Source organism: Passer montanus, unplaced genomic scaffold, assembly GCF_014805655.1.
Source record: "Passer montanus isolate IOZ18808 unplaced genomic scaffold, ASM1480565v1 scaffold43, whole genome shotgun sequence".
Taxonomy (NCBI): domain Eukaryota; kingdom Metazoa; phylum Chordata; class Aves; order Passeriformes; family Passeridae; genus Passer; species Passer montanus.
In genome coordinates, this window is record NW_024369151.1 from 6386758 (window position 1) to 6399516 (window position 12759).

At 46.0% G+C, this 12759-nt stretch overlaps 1 protein-coding gene across 6 annotated transcripts in view; it reads left to right on the forward strand.

The window, feature by feature from the left end:
* The window catches only part of FUBP3 (far upstream element binding protein 3), a 39183-nt gene that overhangs the window by 20634 nt on the left and 5790 nt on the right, over window positions 1-12759 (forward strand). For 5 of the 6 annotated variants that reach the window (XM_039720014.1, XM_039720018.1, XM_039720015.1 and 2 more), the window contains 8 exons: window positions 806-904; window positions 2816-2920; window positions 3311-3413; window positions 4050-4150; window positions 5345-5486; window positions 10030-10190; window positions 10864-10937; window positions 11439-11515. In XM_039720014.1, the coding sequence (XP_039575948.1) occupies window positions 806-904; window positions 2816-2920; window positions 3311-3413; window positions 4050-4150; window positions 5345-5486; window positions 10030-10190; window positions 10864-10937; window positions 11439-11515 (862 nt within the window). The remainder of the gene's footprint in view (window positions 1-805; window positions 905-2815; window positions 2921-3310; window positions 3414-4049; window positions 4151-5344; window positions 5487-10029; window positions 10191-10863; window positions 10938-11438; window positions 11516-12759) is intronic. The other variant, XM_039720019.1, reaches the window with a different exon arrangement.

A 12759-nucleotide genomic window follows, 5' to 3' on the forward strand; every position in this document is an offset into this window, starting at 1 on the left:
AGATCCACTGGAACAGGCTGAAATGGAGAGCCTTGAATGCTCTAACCTTCTCCAGCAGGGACTACTCTTCTGCCTTCGGAGATTGGACTCAAATCCAATCTTGTGTTCCAAAATCAGTGTGGCCCCAGCTACACGAGTAGTGGAGTTTTGCCAGAAGTGCGACAGAAACCCTTGTGCTGTGGATAACACTTGGTGTGTGCTGTTCAGGAGGGGATCCCTGTAGCTGAGGAAGGGCCATGTCTGCTCTGCTCTGCAGTATTTTTAATGCCAGCCATGCTCTTGTAGAGTGCTCTGCTTCTCTTTTGTTGCTGATCTGTGGTAAAGCTGCCATATGTCATCTTTTTTTCTCATCCCACCCCTTTCTAATTAAGTGTTGTGTTATGTATAAACTGTGTTCCTGGACGTTCTTTATTCCTCCATCTGGTACAAGTTTTTAAAGAATAGAGGGTTATAGCAAAACACCTAGGGTCAAAAATGGAGGGGTTTTGAGTGCCCTTATTAGACCTCTGTCATATAGTTTGGAGGCTGGACACTTAATAACTGTTACATGCAGACAGCTACAGATTTTGGAAAGGGCTGGAAAGTCAGGAGTTGAGGTGGAGTGGGTTGTTCTTGCAAGGATTTCAGCTATTTGAGAGCCTCAGGAGCAATGCAGTTTCTGGCAGTCCTTTACACTCTAGGACTGTTCCTGAATTTGTGCATTCTGTAACGGTGCTGGTTTGACCTTCATAATGTTCAGTAACCAAAATTTAGTCCCTTGTTTTAGGGACTCTGCTTAGAAAATTGCTCTGTGCTTTTTCTTCAGGAGCGAACGGGTGTGAAAATGATTATGATCCAAGATGGTCCCTTGCCTACTGGAGCAGATAAACCTCTCCGTATTACTGGAGATGCATTTAAAGTACAGGTATGTAACAAAAGCAAACTGGTTCCCAAGAGAACTGAGGAGAAATTCAAACCTGAGTGTATTTGTGAATCAGATCCAGCTGTAAATGTAAAAATCTTTCCTGGTTTTGTTTGTTCTGTAAGGTTGAGTAGAGCAAGTTAAAACATCAGAGAAGTTTGTTTTACAGCATAACTTAGGAGCTGTCACTCCACATAAATACTGCACATGGGTAGGAGTAGAGATGAGGGGGAGGGTTTGGAGAAAGTAGTTTTTAAATGCTTTCCAGTCTGTGTGACAAAAAATGAGAGCTCTGTGTCACTTGAGCAAATGGGTTCTTAGTGACTGAATGAATCACACGTTTGAGACAGCAAACCTTTCACAAAACTACCTCAGACAGCCAATCGACACAGGTAATTAAAAACCAATCCCACAACAACTCCTGAAACCAAGGGGTTTGCTTAATACTGGTGCCTCAGTCTCCTTGTGTCAGAGTTCTGCAATGTGGATGTACCTGTGGTTTGGAGGAAACTCCCCCATCAGCTGCAGACTGGGGGATTGCAGCGTGATGGGAGCGCCTGAATTAGAGCATTAAAGTTTAGCCACAGCATGTTCCACTTCTCAGCAAGTGCCTTTCAAACCTTGCTAAGTACTTAAATCTAGCTTAGCATTCCTGTCTCCAATGAAAGTAGTTCTGTTTCACAGGATCTCCCTAATCATAAATTGCTGCAACAGTTGATGTTGCTCAGGCATAGTGTTTGGGTAGTATTTTTCAAATCTCTTACTGCAAGTTTGAGTTAATTTTGTTTTCCCCTGAAATTCTTACTGTGGAGGTATAGCTGTGCAAAAGGAGTTTAAAGACAGTCTGGCTACTTGTAAGTAAATCACACTCTCAGTGCTGCCACTTCCCAGGTGGCTTCTGCTTTGCAAGATTTGCTGTTGTCACATCTTCATTCAAGGAAACATGGAGACTTCTCAGGCTGGAAGATCTTTGAGGCACTTAAAGCTGAGCACACTCAGGAAGTGTTTAAGAAGTGTGATGAATCCTTGGGTTTGGTGGGATTCTGTGGATGCTGCAGCAGTGTTTCTTGACTCCCTCAAATCCTTCTGAAATCTCTCCATCACCCATACTTGTGTCTTGGCATCTCTGAAATGTCTTTGAGTTGTTTCTTTCTGTTAAAAATACTTTGAGGATATGGGAAGTATGTAAAAATGAAAGGAGAGAAGTTCACCACTGTCCTCAAGCTTGGAAATAGAACCAAGATGTCAAAAGCTTGACTGGTAGTAGAGGGAAACAAATGCTTGGGTTTGACATAGAGGCTTTTTAAAATTGTGTTGGTGACTACTGTTGGCTAATTTCCAGGGTAGACTTTCACTAGCTGGGCTACATGCAGGCTTGTGAATGGCCTTGAGTGCTATCAGTAGGTAGGAAAAATATCCATTTGTCTCAGAAAATGTCTTGCTGGATTGCTGCAGACTTGGGTTGAACTCCTCAGAGTCAGTAAGCTCAGTGGTGCCCACAGCCTCCTTGGTGTGTGCTCTGTAGCTCTTAGTGGGCATGATCTCTACCAACAGCTTCTACCTCACTGTGTTGGTTTCAGTTCTGTCTGTAGGAAAGGGCATCCACTTCCTTTAATTTAAAAACAACAAAAAAAATCAAAGATATTTTAAAAGTTAAAGGACCTTTTTTGAAAAACTGGAGGAAGCAATTGCACCCAAGAAACTGCCACTTTGTGCACCTGGCAGGTTTTGTGGGACATAGAAGATGCCATCAAGAACACTGTGATAAAAGAAATCCTAAATCACACTGCTGTTCCCATTCAGCAGATGGAGATCCCCCTGCCTGAAGCCTGACCATCACCCATCTTGAGGCCCTAACACCAGGAGGGCAAGCAGGATAATTTGAAGCTAACTGTAACTTCTTTCCCCATGTAGCAAGCGAGGGAAATGGTACTGGAGATCATCCGAGAGAAAGATCAGGCAGACTTCCGAGGCGTGCGCAGTGATTTCAGTGCTAGAATGGGAGGAGGCAGCATAGAGGTACGTTTCCTTCTCAGTGCTCTGCTAACCTCCCCTGGGATGGGTACTGGGGGGAGTCATCCAACTGCACTTGTAACCTGTAAGCTTTTTTTAAAATGTGTTGTGTTGTTTTTTTTTGCCGGAAGAATTGAGTCTGGCTCTGCAAAGACGAGGAGTTCTCGTGGACTCCCAGATGGCACTTTATAATTTAAGCTGCATTCTTGTAGTGCAGAGTTCATTTAGTGGGGAAGGAATTTGTGGCCATGTGTTTGTTTTTCTCAAGAGATGTGGTTCTGTAGCCTGGAGCTGCCTAACATGGCCTGTCCTCAAAGTTAAGAGCATCTCCTTGTAAAATCAGAGTCATTCAGTCTAGTTCTCTGCACTTTCATACTCCTTTGCCTTTCCCATCAGGTCTCTGTGCCCAGGTATGCTGTTGGAATTGTGATAGGAAGAAATGGAGAAATGATCAAAAAGATTCAGAATGATGCTGGAGTTAGGATTCAATTTAAACCAGGTTTGTGTGAGGATGGAGAGCCGTTGCTTTCTGACCAGTGTTCCACTTTTGGGTTCCAGCAGCCAGGCTTTCCTCATTTACAGGTGCATTGTGTCTCTTTCTGAAACCCATTTAAATGTGATGTGCTGCCTCCTCATGCACTTCCTGGTTTTCAGAGAGTAAGATTATATACAGCTTGTTTGCAAACATTAGATGTCACAACAGTCATGTCTTGAGTGGTAATTACACAGATAAATAACAAAAATCTCTTATTTCCTGTTAAAGAATTCTCCTTCAGGACATTAAAGCCTTTGGGGATCAGGAGTTGATTAATTCTAAGTAACTTTCTCTGGGTCCTTGGCTGTCTGATCACCTATCAAAGCTGCCTTTTTCCTCTTAAAATTATATCAGTCTCTTTCATAGCTTTTTGACATTTGAAATTGTTTTCTTTTAAGTGTTGTTCCCTCTGCAGTGTGGGCTGGGATTTGTCTCCTTGCAGTCCAGGGAAGAGGGGCTGAAGGTGGAGGGAAGCAGTAGCTCCTGGGATAGTTCTGTGGTGTGAAAACGCTGCCAGCAGTGTTGGTGCTGGAAGGAAGCTTTTGTTGGTGAGTGGATGTTTTCTGCTTTTAATTTAGTCTTTGCCACCTCTCTCCACAGATGATGGGATTAGCGCTGAAAGAGTCGCACAGGTCATGGGGCTCCCGGACCGGTGTCAGCACGCAGCACACATCATCAGTGAGCTCATCCTCACGGCACAGGTGGGCTCTGCAGGTGCTTCTTGGGAGTGTAGGCTGCATGCAGGCAGCTGGATGGAGGGGAGGGGTGGATGCCATCTTCTGAAAAGCAGCAGTGTTCAGTTTTCCCCTGGTGCTGCTGCCCAGAGCTGCTGGATTTGAGGTTTGTTTCTTTATGATTTTGAGGTTTGTTTCTTTATGTGGGCTAACTGAGCTGTGGGAAGGTCTTCTATTCCCAGGCCTATAGCTCCACATCTATCTCCTGTTTAGTTATTGCTGAGTTTGGAAACAGTGCCCTGATGGAATGGAGTCCATCAGCATCAGGCAGTGACCGGGGGCTCTGCTCAGGCAGCAGAGCACTGCCAGTGCTCAGTGGTGCCTCATCTTCACACTCCAGCCCTTTGGTCTGGGGGAGGCACAGGAAGGTGCTGAGTGCTCAGGTATTGTGTCACTGTGCTCTAAGGCACACCAACATTGCATTGCACAAGAGCAAGAAGTGCAAAGGTGGGTGAAGTACTAGGGCAGACTCTTGAAGGAGGTTGTATATTCCCTTTGCATTATGAGGAATTAAAACTTTAGGCCATTTCAGTAACCTGAAAGTAATTCATCCATCTTGATATCTCTTCTAGCCCAAATACCTGGTTTGAATACTTGATTTCATAACTTGCTGTAATGATTCACTTAAATATTGTGGTCTGTCATGATAGCCTCTGACTGCCCATGCCGTTTGCTTTTGGAAAATCACTTACCCAAAATGGGTATGTCCTTTAAGTGTCTTTGAACTTAAAAGCTTCCTTTGGAAGTTTTGGAAAATGTGCATTTCTGCTGAGTAATTCCAGCAGGATGATACTTGAAAGGGTTGGAAAGCAACTTCTGCGTGTGTCAGTGCCAAGATCCATTGTTTGCTCTAAAGAGATCCCCCCATCACAAACTGAAAGTCCTTTAGTAGTTGATGCTTATTTATAGGTTTATTTCAGCAGATGTAAAGGCATGCATTTAAAAATAAAAATATCTTCCTGAATCAGGAAGGCAACTGTAACCTACATTACTTGGCATTTTTCTAAAGTGCATCAAAACCTTGACTGTGAAACTGAGGTCCAGGAATATCTCAATTCAATGCCATTGATTGAGGCAGTTTAACTGACCTGGCTTTATTTTGTTTTTAATGTGCATTGGTGCCAGCATGAAAACCCTGATGCACATGTTTTGCCTTCTAAGGAACGAGATGGCTTTGGAAACTTGGCTGTTGCCCGAGGAAGAGGTCGTGGCCGTGGGGACTGGAGTGTTGGAACACCTGGAGGTGTGCAGGAAATCACCTACACTGTTCCAGCTGACAAGTGTGGCCTTGTTATAGGCAAAGGTGGGTTTGGGGACTCCAAATACCACAGCTTGCAGTCCTTGTCTCTCAGGATGGTCATGTTCTTGGTGCCTGACAGTGAAGCTTTGGGGTTTTCTGTGATTGCAGTGTTTAGTGCCCTGTGAATGCAGCATAGGAATAAGCTGTGAGCGCTTGTGGTCGTTTTCTTTGTGGTGTTCTCACTCATGATTGTGTTCTCCAGGCCCTTGTTGACAAGCTGTAAGAGAGGCTCTTAATGCAGAGCTGTCAAATAAGCTTGTTTTATAACAAGCAGCTGGCTGAGAAAAGGCAGGTTCATTTGTGGATTCTTTTTACAGAGAATTTGTTTGAAGGATGGTATATCAGGGACAAGCAGAACAGTCATTTCATCATGCTGGATTTCTGTGAGTGCTGGGTGAGGAAATGGAAGGTCTCTGAGTGTGCTAACAACAGGAGCTGCTTCCAGCCCCTGAAGTGTGTGAAGTAGGAGGATTTCTCTGCCTCTGCTGGCACCTGACCTGGCACAGAAGGCTGGTGCACCTTGTGCCACTTGGCTGAGCATGTTCACTGCCATGGAGGCCCCTTGGCTGCTTGGCCAGTGGATCTCTCCATGCTCAGGAGATGGATAAGGAGTCATCCTCTCTATCAGGACAACCCTGTGATGGTTGTGACACTGAACATCAGCAGCAGACTCAGTTTGTCACAGAGCAGGAGCTGCACGTGGGGCAGTGGCAGGACTTAGGGTAGAGCCAGGAGCAGACATAGCTCTGAACTGCTGTGATGTGTCTGAGCTAATGCACTGACCTATCTAAGGCAGTGTTTCATTTTTCTATGCCTATTTCAGAAAGAATGACATATGCCTGAACTAGTATTTAAGTAATCACAGCTGGCTTTCAGCCCCAGCAGAGAATAGAATAGGAATAGATAAGCTACAGCAGAAAAGGAGGCAGAGACTTGAGGGCATTGGGCCAAGTTTCAGTGGCTTTGAGTGTTCCCAGCAGGAGGGAGCTTGTGGTGAGACTTGTTGTGGCCTCTTTGCCTCCTGCACATCCCTGCTGTTCCCTGCCATGGGCCTGTCCCCACAGCACCCTGAGCTCCTGCCCTGTTGGATGACCAGGGACATGAGCAGGTCAGCCCTGTAGCTGCAATTGTTTTCAGATTTTTTTTTTTTTGCCACAAGCCCGTTCACAGACCTGAAAACTTTTTTCAGTATGAAAAACCACCTGCTTTCCCCATTATGCAGAAATTGCAGTGATTATGCTTGTCCTCACTGAACAGTCCAGTTGGCCAAAAGATCAAGCAAAGTAAATTTTAAGCCCATGAGTGAGACTTACATGTACAGAAAAATCAAATTATAATGAAACTTTATTGCTGTATCCATTAGTCATCTTTAATAAAGGATCAGAAAAGGTCACTTGTTGTTCAGCAGTGCACTGAAGTGGAGCATTTGTGACTACAGAGAGCACTGTGTGCTGAAAAGATAAATGCAGGTAGTGGAGTGAATGTCCCAGCATTCAAGTGCAGGGCCTGGCACAGCCTCACTGGGGGGTGAAGGGTGGCTTTTTACCTTTGTTTCCACAACAGCAAAATAGGGATTCTTACTTGGCCAGATCAGAAGCTTTCTGGAGTGACTAATTACTAGTTGTATGGTGATTTGAGTGCTGGTAGCATTGTAATACCACCTTGTAATCGGTGTTCTCACAGTGCCTGTGCTCTTAGGCTGCTGCAGCCTTCACTTTTGTCAAGTGAGTGATGGCTGTGGCGTTGCCTTTTGGGGTCTGGACCAGCATGGATGTGCTGCACGCTCCACACATTGATGCAAGACAGGCAATTCTTGTTATTTCCACCCCCGCTGCCTGTGGGGCAGAGGGGATCTTAGTGGGGTTTTCTTAACAGTGACCAATTACAGAACCTTTGCACTCCCTGACAGTTTCTGAGCAGTTTCCAGCTGTTGGGTGTTTTTCTTTGCTGTGATCCAGGATGGGGCTGTTGGCCTTCTGTGTAAAATCTGGCTGAGGACTGTGGGCCATCAGCTTGGTCTCAGATCAGCACCCAAGCAGAGAGTGCTGACCCAAATGCCCTGGGCACCCAGGTGTGGTGTGTGTGATCTGACTGGTAACTGCTCCTGTGATCCCAGCTCCGTGTGAGCACTCAAGAAGCAGGGAAAAGAGGGAGGCTGGGAAGTTTCTCAGCTCAATTTCTGCAGCATATGTGACAGAAGACGTGGTGCCTTTTTCTTGTGGACATCTCAGCTTGGGAGCGTGAGCTTGTAGGAGTTGCCTGCACATCCTGCGCATGGCTGTTTCCCCTGGAGGGTGGGAAGGTGCAGCTTTTCTTTCCCAAAGGCCCTGAGGAAGGGTGGAGGCGAGCACCATACACATGTCAAAGTCTGTCTGTGTTTGGTGGTGCTTGGAAACAGCCGCTGGCTGCCTGGGCCCCCCTGGATTTCCATGATAAATACGGCAATCCTGCCAGAGACCGCGGCCGGCCTGGCTCTTGTCAGCTCGGCCTTTGAGCAGGTTTGATTAATTGCTTTAGGATTTCACATCCAGCCGGGAGGCCGCTCCTGGATCGCTCCTGCCCCCCATCAGGTGGAAGAATGGAGGGGATGAATGCTCTATAGACAGCCACCATGTGCCAAGCAGTCACCTCGCCGTGGGGAGGAGATTCCTTCCGGCACGGCGGCTGCGTCACCGCGCTTGCCTCCTCTGGAGGCTGCCTTGGCTGGGAGGGAGCACTTCCACATGGACCAGGGGGAAGAGGACAAGGGCACAGAGTCCTGCTGGTGTGGGGGTAAAGCCTGCAGTCTCCCACCAAACCTGGAGAGGCAGCTGACTTAATTCTGCTGTGTGGTGCAGGAGGGAGCTGCTGTAGAAACAGGCCCAACAACCACAGGCTTGGTGCTGAATGCTAAATGGGGCAATGATTTGAAATCTGTATTCTCCTTGCTTCCAGTTTGAGAATGCTTCGATTTTTAATCCCCTTTTGGAAGGAGAAACTAGTCTGCAGTGCAAGTAGCAACCTCTGGTCGTGCCTCTGTCACCCAGTAAAGAAGTTGTGCCATTCCTTCAAATTGTGTTGCCTGAAAGGGCCCTCTGTTTTCACTAAGCAAATGAAATGGCTGTTGATTCAGATCTCACCTCGATGTGTAAAAACCAGAGCTTCAAACAAATCTGCATCAGACAAAAGCATGACACAAAAAAAAAAAAACCTTCTTGGTTTTGAAACTTCATCTTACTCCTTTCCCATGCTTGACTGAAAGTAAGTGGGTTGGCTTTTGGCTGCACAGTACAATCCCTGTTGTCTGCCCAGGGATGTGACATGATTATCTTTTGTTAAATGCATCTTCAAAAATTCATTTAGAAAGAGTTAATTGCCCTTTGGCAACTTTTCCTCCTCCCTTCCCCAAGAAGGCTTTAAAATGTTAAAAAGGTCACGAGTCCATTACAATGAAATGAACAAGTGTCTGCAACATCCACAGTTTGTTTTGAAATTGTGCTGGATGTATAGAGATGGAAATGTGAGCAAAATTGAGGCGTTTATTTTTGGAGGCTCTTTTTCATGAAAACCAAACAAAAATCTTTGGTTGTTTCCTTTGCTCTCTGTGCTGCTTGCTGTCTATCCTTTGAGCTGGTGATTTTTTGGTTTGTGATTTTTAAAGATGTAAAAGCCCTTCCTTCCCCACACCCTTTAATTTCTCCAGTTGAGTGGAGCTGGTCTGTAAGTTGTGTGAGCTTCCAAAAGAAGAATTGAACCATTGTAACATTGGCTGAGGCTTTTGTTAAGCAAATTTCATGAAGAGACCAGGACCTAGCAGGTCTTGAGGAAATCAGATCCACTTTGAGTGGCCCTGCTGCATCCTGCTGGAAGCACTCCTGTGCTCTTGTGCATCCAGATGGCAAACGAGCCAGACATGTTCCCTGCATGCACAGCTAACTCTGAAATAGCAGGAGACAGCCTGGAGTCGAGTGCTGCCATGGCTGTGGAGGGATGTGTGGCTGCAGGCTGAATAGCAAACCCTGTAAGCAGAGGCTGATTTAAGGCAGTAACTTATCAAACAGCTCGTGTTTGGGAGAAAGCTTAAGCTTTGTTATGTGACTGGTGGCTTTTTGTCTTGGTGATGGGAAAAAAAGAAGAAAAACCAGCATGTTTAGATGGCAGGTGACTTTCATTTCCCAGAGGCTTTGAACAGCTGTGCAAAAGCAATGGAATTCAGTCAGTGCAGGTTTTGCATCTGTTTTGTCAAAGTGTATCCCACTCATTCTGCATCTTGGGAGCCTGCAGTGGGCACTTAGGGCTTGTGTGTTCTTTAAGCAGCATCATCCATGACCCCAAAAACTGTTACAGTAGCTCAAGGTTTCAGGTTATGTTTGTGAAGTAGATTAAAGGAGCAGCTTGAGCTCAGGTACTGCAGTTTCTTTTGCTGTTGCCATCCTCAGCCCACCTCTCCTGAGGCACACAGAAGGTGGCTGAAACTGGAATCCATTCCCAGCACCTGACTTTGATATGATTTTATGGGAAGAGATGCTGAATATCCCTCCTTACATCTTGGCTTTCTTCTCTTCAGGTGGTGAGAACATCAAGAGCATAAATCAGCAGTCAGGAGCACACGTGGAGCTGCAGAGAAACCCACCCCCAAACACAGACCCTGGTGTGAGAATATTCACAATCAGAGGGGTCCCCCAGCAAATTGAGCTCGCTAGACATCTCATAGATGAGAAAGTTGGTGTAAGTTCCATCTCTGCTCTCTTGCTCTGTCCCTTGTTGTCACTCTTGGGTACATGTAGGCCTGGACTCACAGGATGGCACAGAATGCACGTGCTTGCATTGTTCAGCTTCAAAACCATTTGCCTCTTAGCAGCTGGCTTGAACTTGATGGCCCTCCAGCATCCATGTGGTTAATTTTTGCTGTGGTCCCAGAAGGATTTGACTGTTGACATAGTCCTGGGTAGTGTGTACAGCTATATGAGAGGGAAGAACAGCAATAATAAGGTATGAAAAGGCTGTCAAAGGAGATTTTTGAAGGGAAGACAATAGTGTCACTGTGTGAGAATGACACAGTCCTGGCAGCATCATCCTGAAAGTAAAACACTCAACTCCTTGCTCAGTAAGTTCAGGATGACTTATCTTACACTTAATGCAGTGCTGTGGTATTGAGGCTTAATAAAGTCAGGCTGCATTACTACTGAATGAGGAGACTGATAAAAAAGTATGGAAAACACTGAACTGGGGCATGGCAAAGCTGAAAAGCTGCCTTCCTGCTGAATTGAGAGGAGAAGGCTTGACACCAGCCTCAGGATCCACGTGTCCCAGGCTGTCTTCTCTCCTTCCTTACTACTCATAGTACTGCCTCCACCCTGTACTTGGAGCTGGCATTAAATATTTGTGGATTCTGTGACAGGGTACCAGCATGGGTGGACCTGGAGGATTTGGTCAAAATCCCTTCAGCCAAGCACCTGCTACACCTCATCAAAAGTAAGCTGCTGCATCTCCTCACCCATGGGCTGGGGGAATGGCTGGGAGCTAGGAAGTGCTGGGAGAAGAAGGGTGGAGGGCCCTGAAGGGGTGGGGTATGAGTGGAGCCTTTTAAAGATTGAGCATTCAGAAGCAAAAGCAAGTGAGCTCAATCCTTTAAGCTTGACTGCAGGAAAGATTTCATCTATTAAATGATGCACAGGTAGGTATTGGCATCTCCAAAATTCCTATCTCTAGTGCAGTGAGAGCATGGAAAGAAGCCTGAACTGCATAGAGCACAAGGAGTGCTGTTCAGTGTGATGTATCTTCACCTTGGCTTCATTGATACCAAGGCAGGACACACAGTTCACACCTGCACAGCTTTCCTTTTGCTGCCATGTTGCCTGTTTGTTCAGCAGCTGCTGACTCTAAGTGATAACTTCCCTTCTCTGGGCAGCTTCATGTCTGTGGCTTGGTAAGTATTTTATTGTCTACTTGAGCATGGCTTTTTGTCCTCTGCAGTGGTCCTCAGGCGTTCATGACACAGGGCTGGGGCAGCACCTACCAGACGTGGCAGCAGCCTGGACAGCAAGTCCCAAGTAAGTGCCAGGGCCTGGGCTGGAGAAGGGTTGGTGTTCCCTTTGCAGGCTCACCCGTGAGACCACGTGTGGGAAAACAGCAGAACAGTTCCCTGAGCTGAGCAGAAGTGTGTGGAGGCACACAGTGATGGTGGAGCTCAGAACAAGCTGAAGGCCATGGAAAACTTTTGCTTTTCATGTGCTTAACTGCTTATTGCCTCTCTCTGCTCTTTGGGTAGAAACTTGGTCCTTGCTGTCTGCTCCTCTCTTAACAAAAACATTCCTGCCTCTGGCTCTCCCAGGATTCTCCAGGCAAGCACTTGCTAACCACACTTCCCCCTGACAGGCACACTGTTGGTGCTGATCCCTCCATCTCTTTGTTCTTGACCTTACAATGTCCTGCTTATTTTATTTAATTATTCCTTACAAGGTTTTCTCACTGTTCAATTTCCAGACTGATGGAACAGCAGGGGAGAGGGATGCAGGAAATGGGAGGAAGGTTAGGCAGGGCTCCTAGACTGGTCATTTTTTCCTGAAAATCTGAGTCAAAATTGAGCAGTTTGGAATGGGGAGTCGCCTTCTCAGAAGAATTCAAATAGTAAATGGTGGTGCTGCTGCTGTAGCTGCATCATCCTGTGTCTCCAACAGCTGAGGAGTGGTTTGCCCTGAGCAGAGCAGATTCATGTCTGCTTGGTAATCTCAAAGCTCATGTGATGGTGGTAATGTCCAAAGGACCCTTGCAGTCACAATATTTTAAGAAATACAAATTTTTTAATGGTCTGGTCTCATTAAACTAAAGCTAAGCACCAGAGGTGTATGGAGGGGTGATTTTAAAGGAGTTTAATGGCAGATGCTTTTCACTGCTAAGGCTGATTTAGCAATGAAGCAGATTTTGAATTTTGGTATAAATTCCTGCCCTTTGCAGTGCCTGAGGTAGAGGAATCATTGCAGGGACAGTGCCTGCAGTTGCACTTGTGATTCCCTGTAACACTGATCACTGATCACCTTTGGGTGTTTATGACATTGTGAATATGTGAAATTTGGAGATCTCAGTGCTGCTCTGTTAACTTGCTGCACTTCTGAAATGTGTGCTGTGCTGGCACATGGGAAGTGTGTGTTAAACTCTAGATGAGTCCTCCCTCTGAGCAGGTTACAGTCCAGAAATGATGACTTTCCCTTTGAGCTCTAGGGTCTTGGAGAAGCTTGGCAGTTGTTCTGGTTTCAGCACATTAAAATGCAGTGGTGGGCTTCAGGGGACTTTTCTT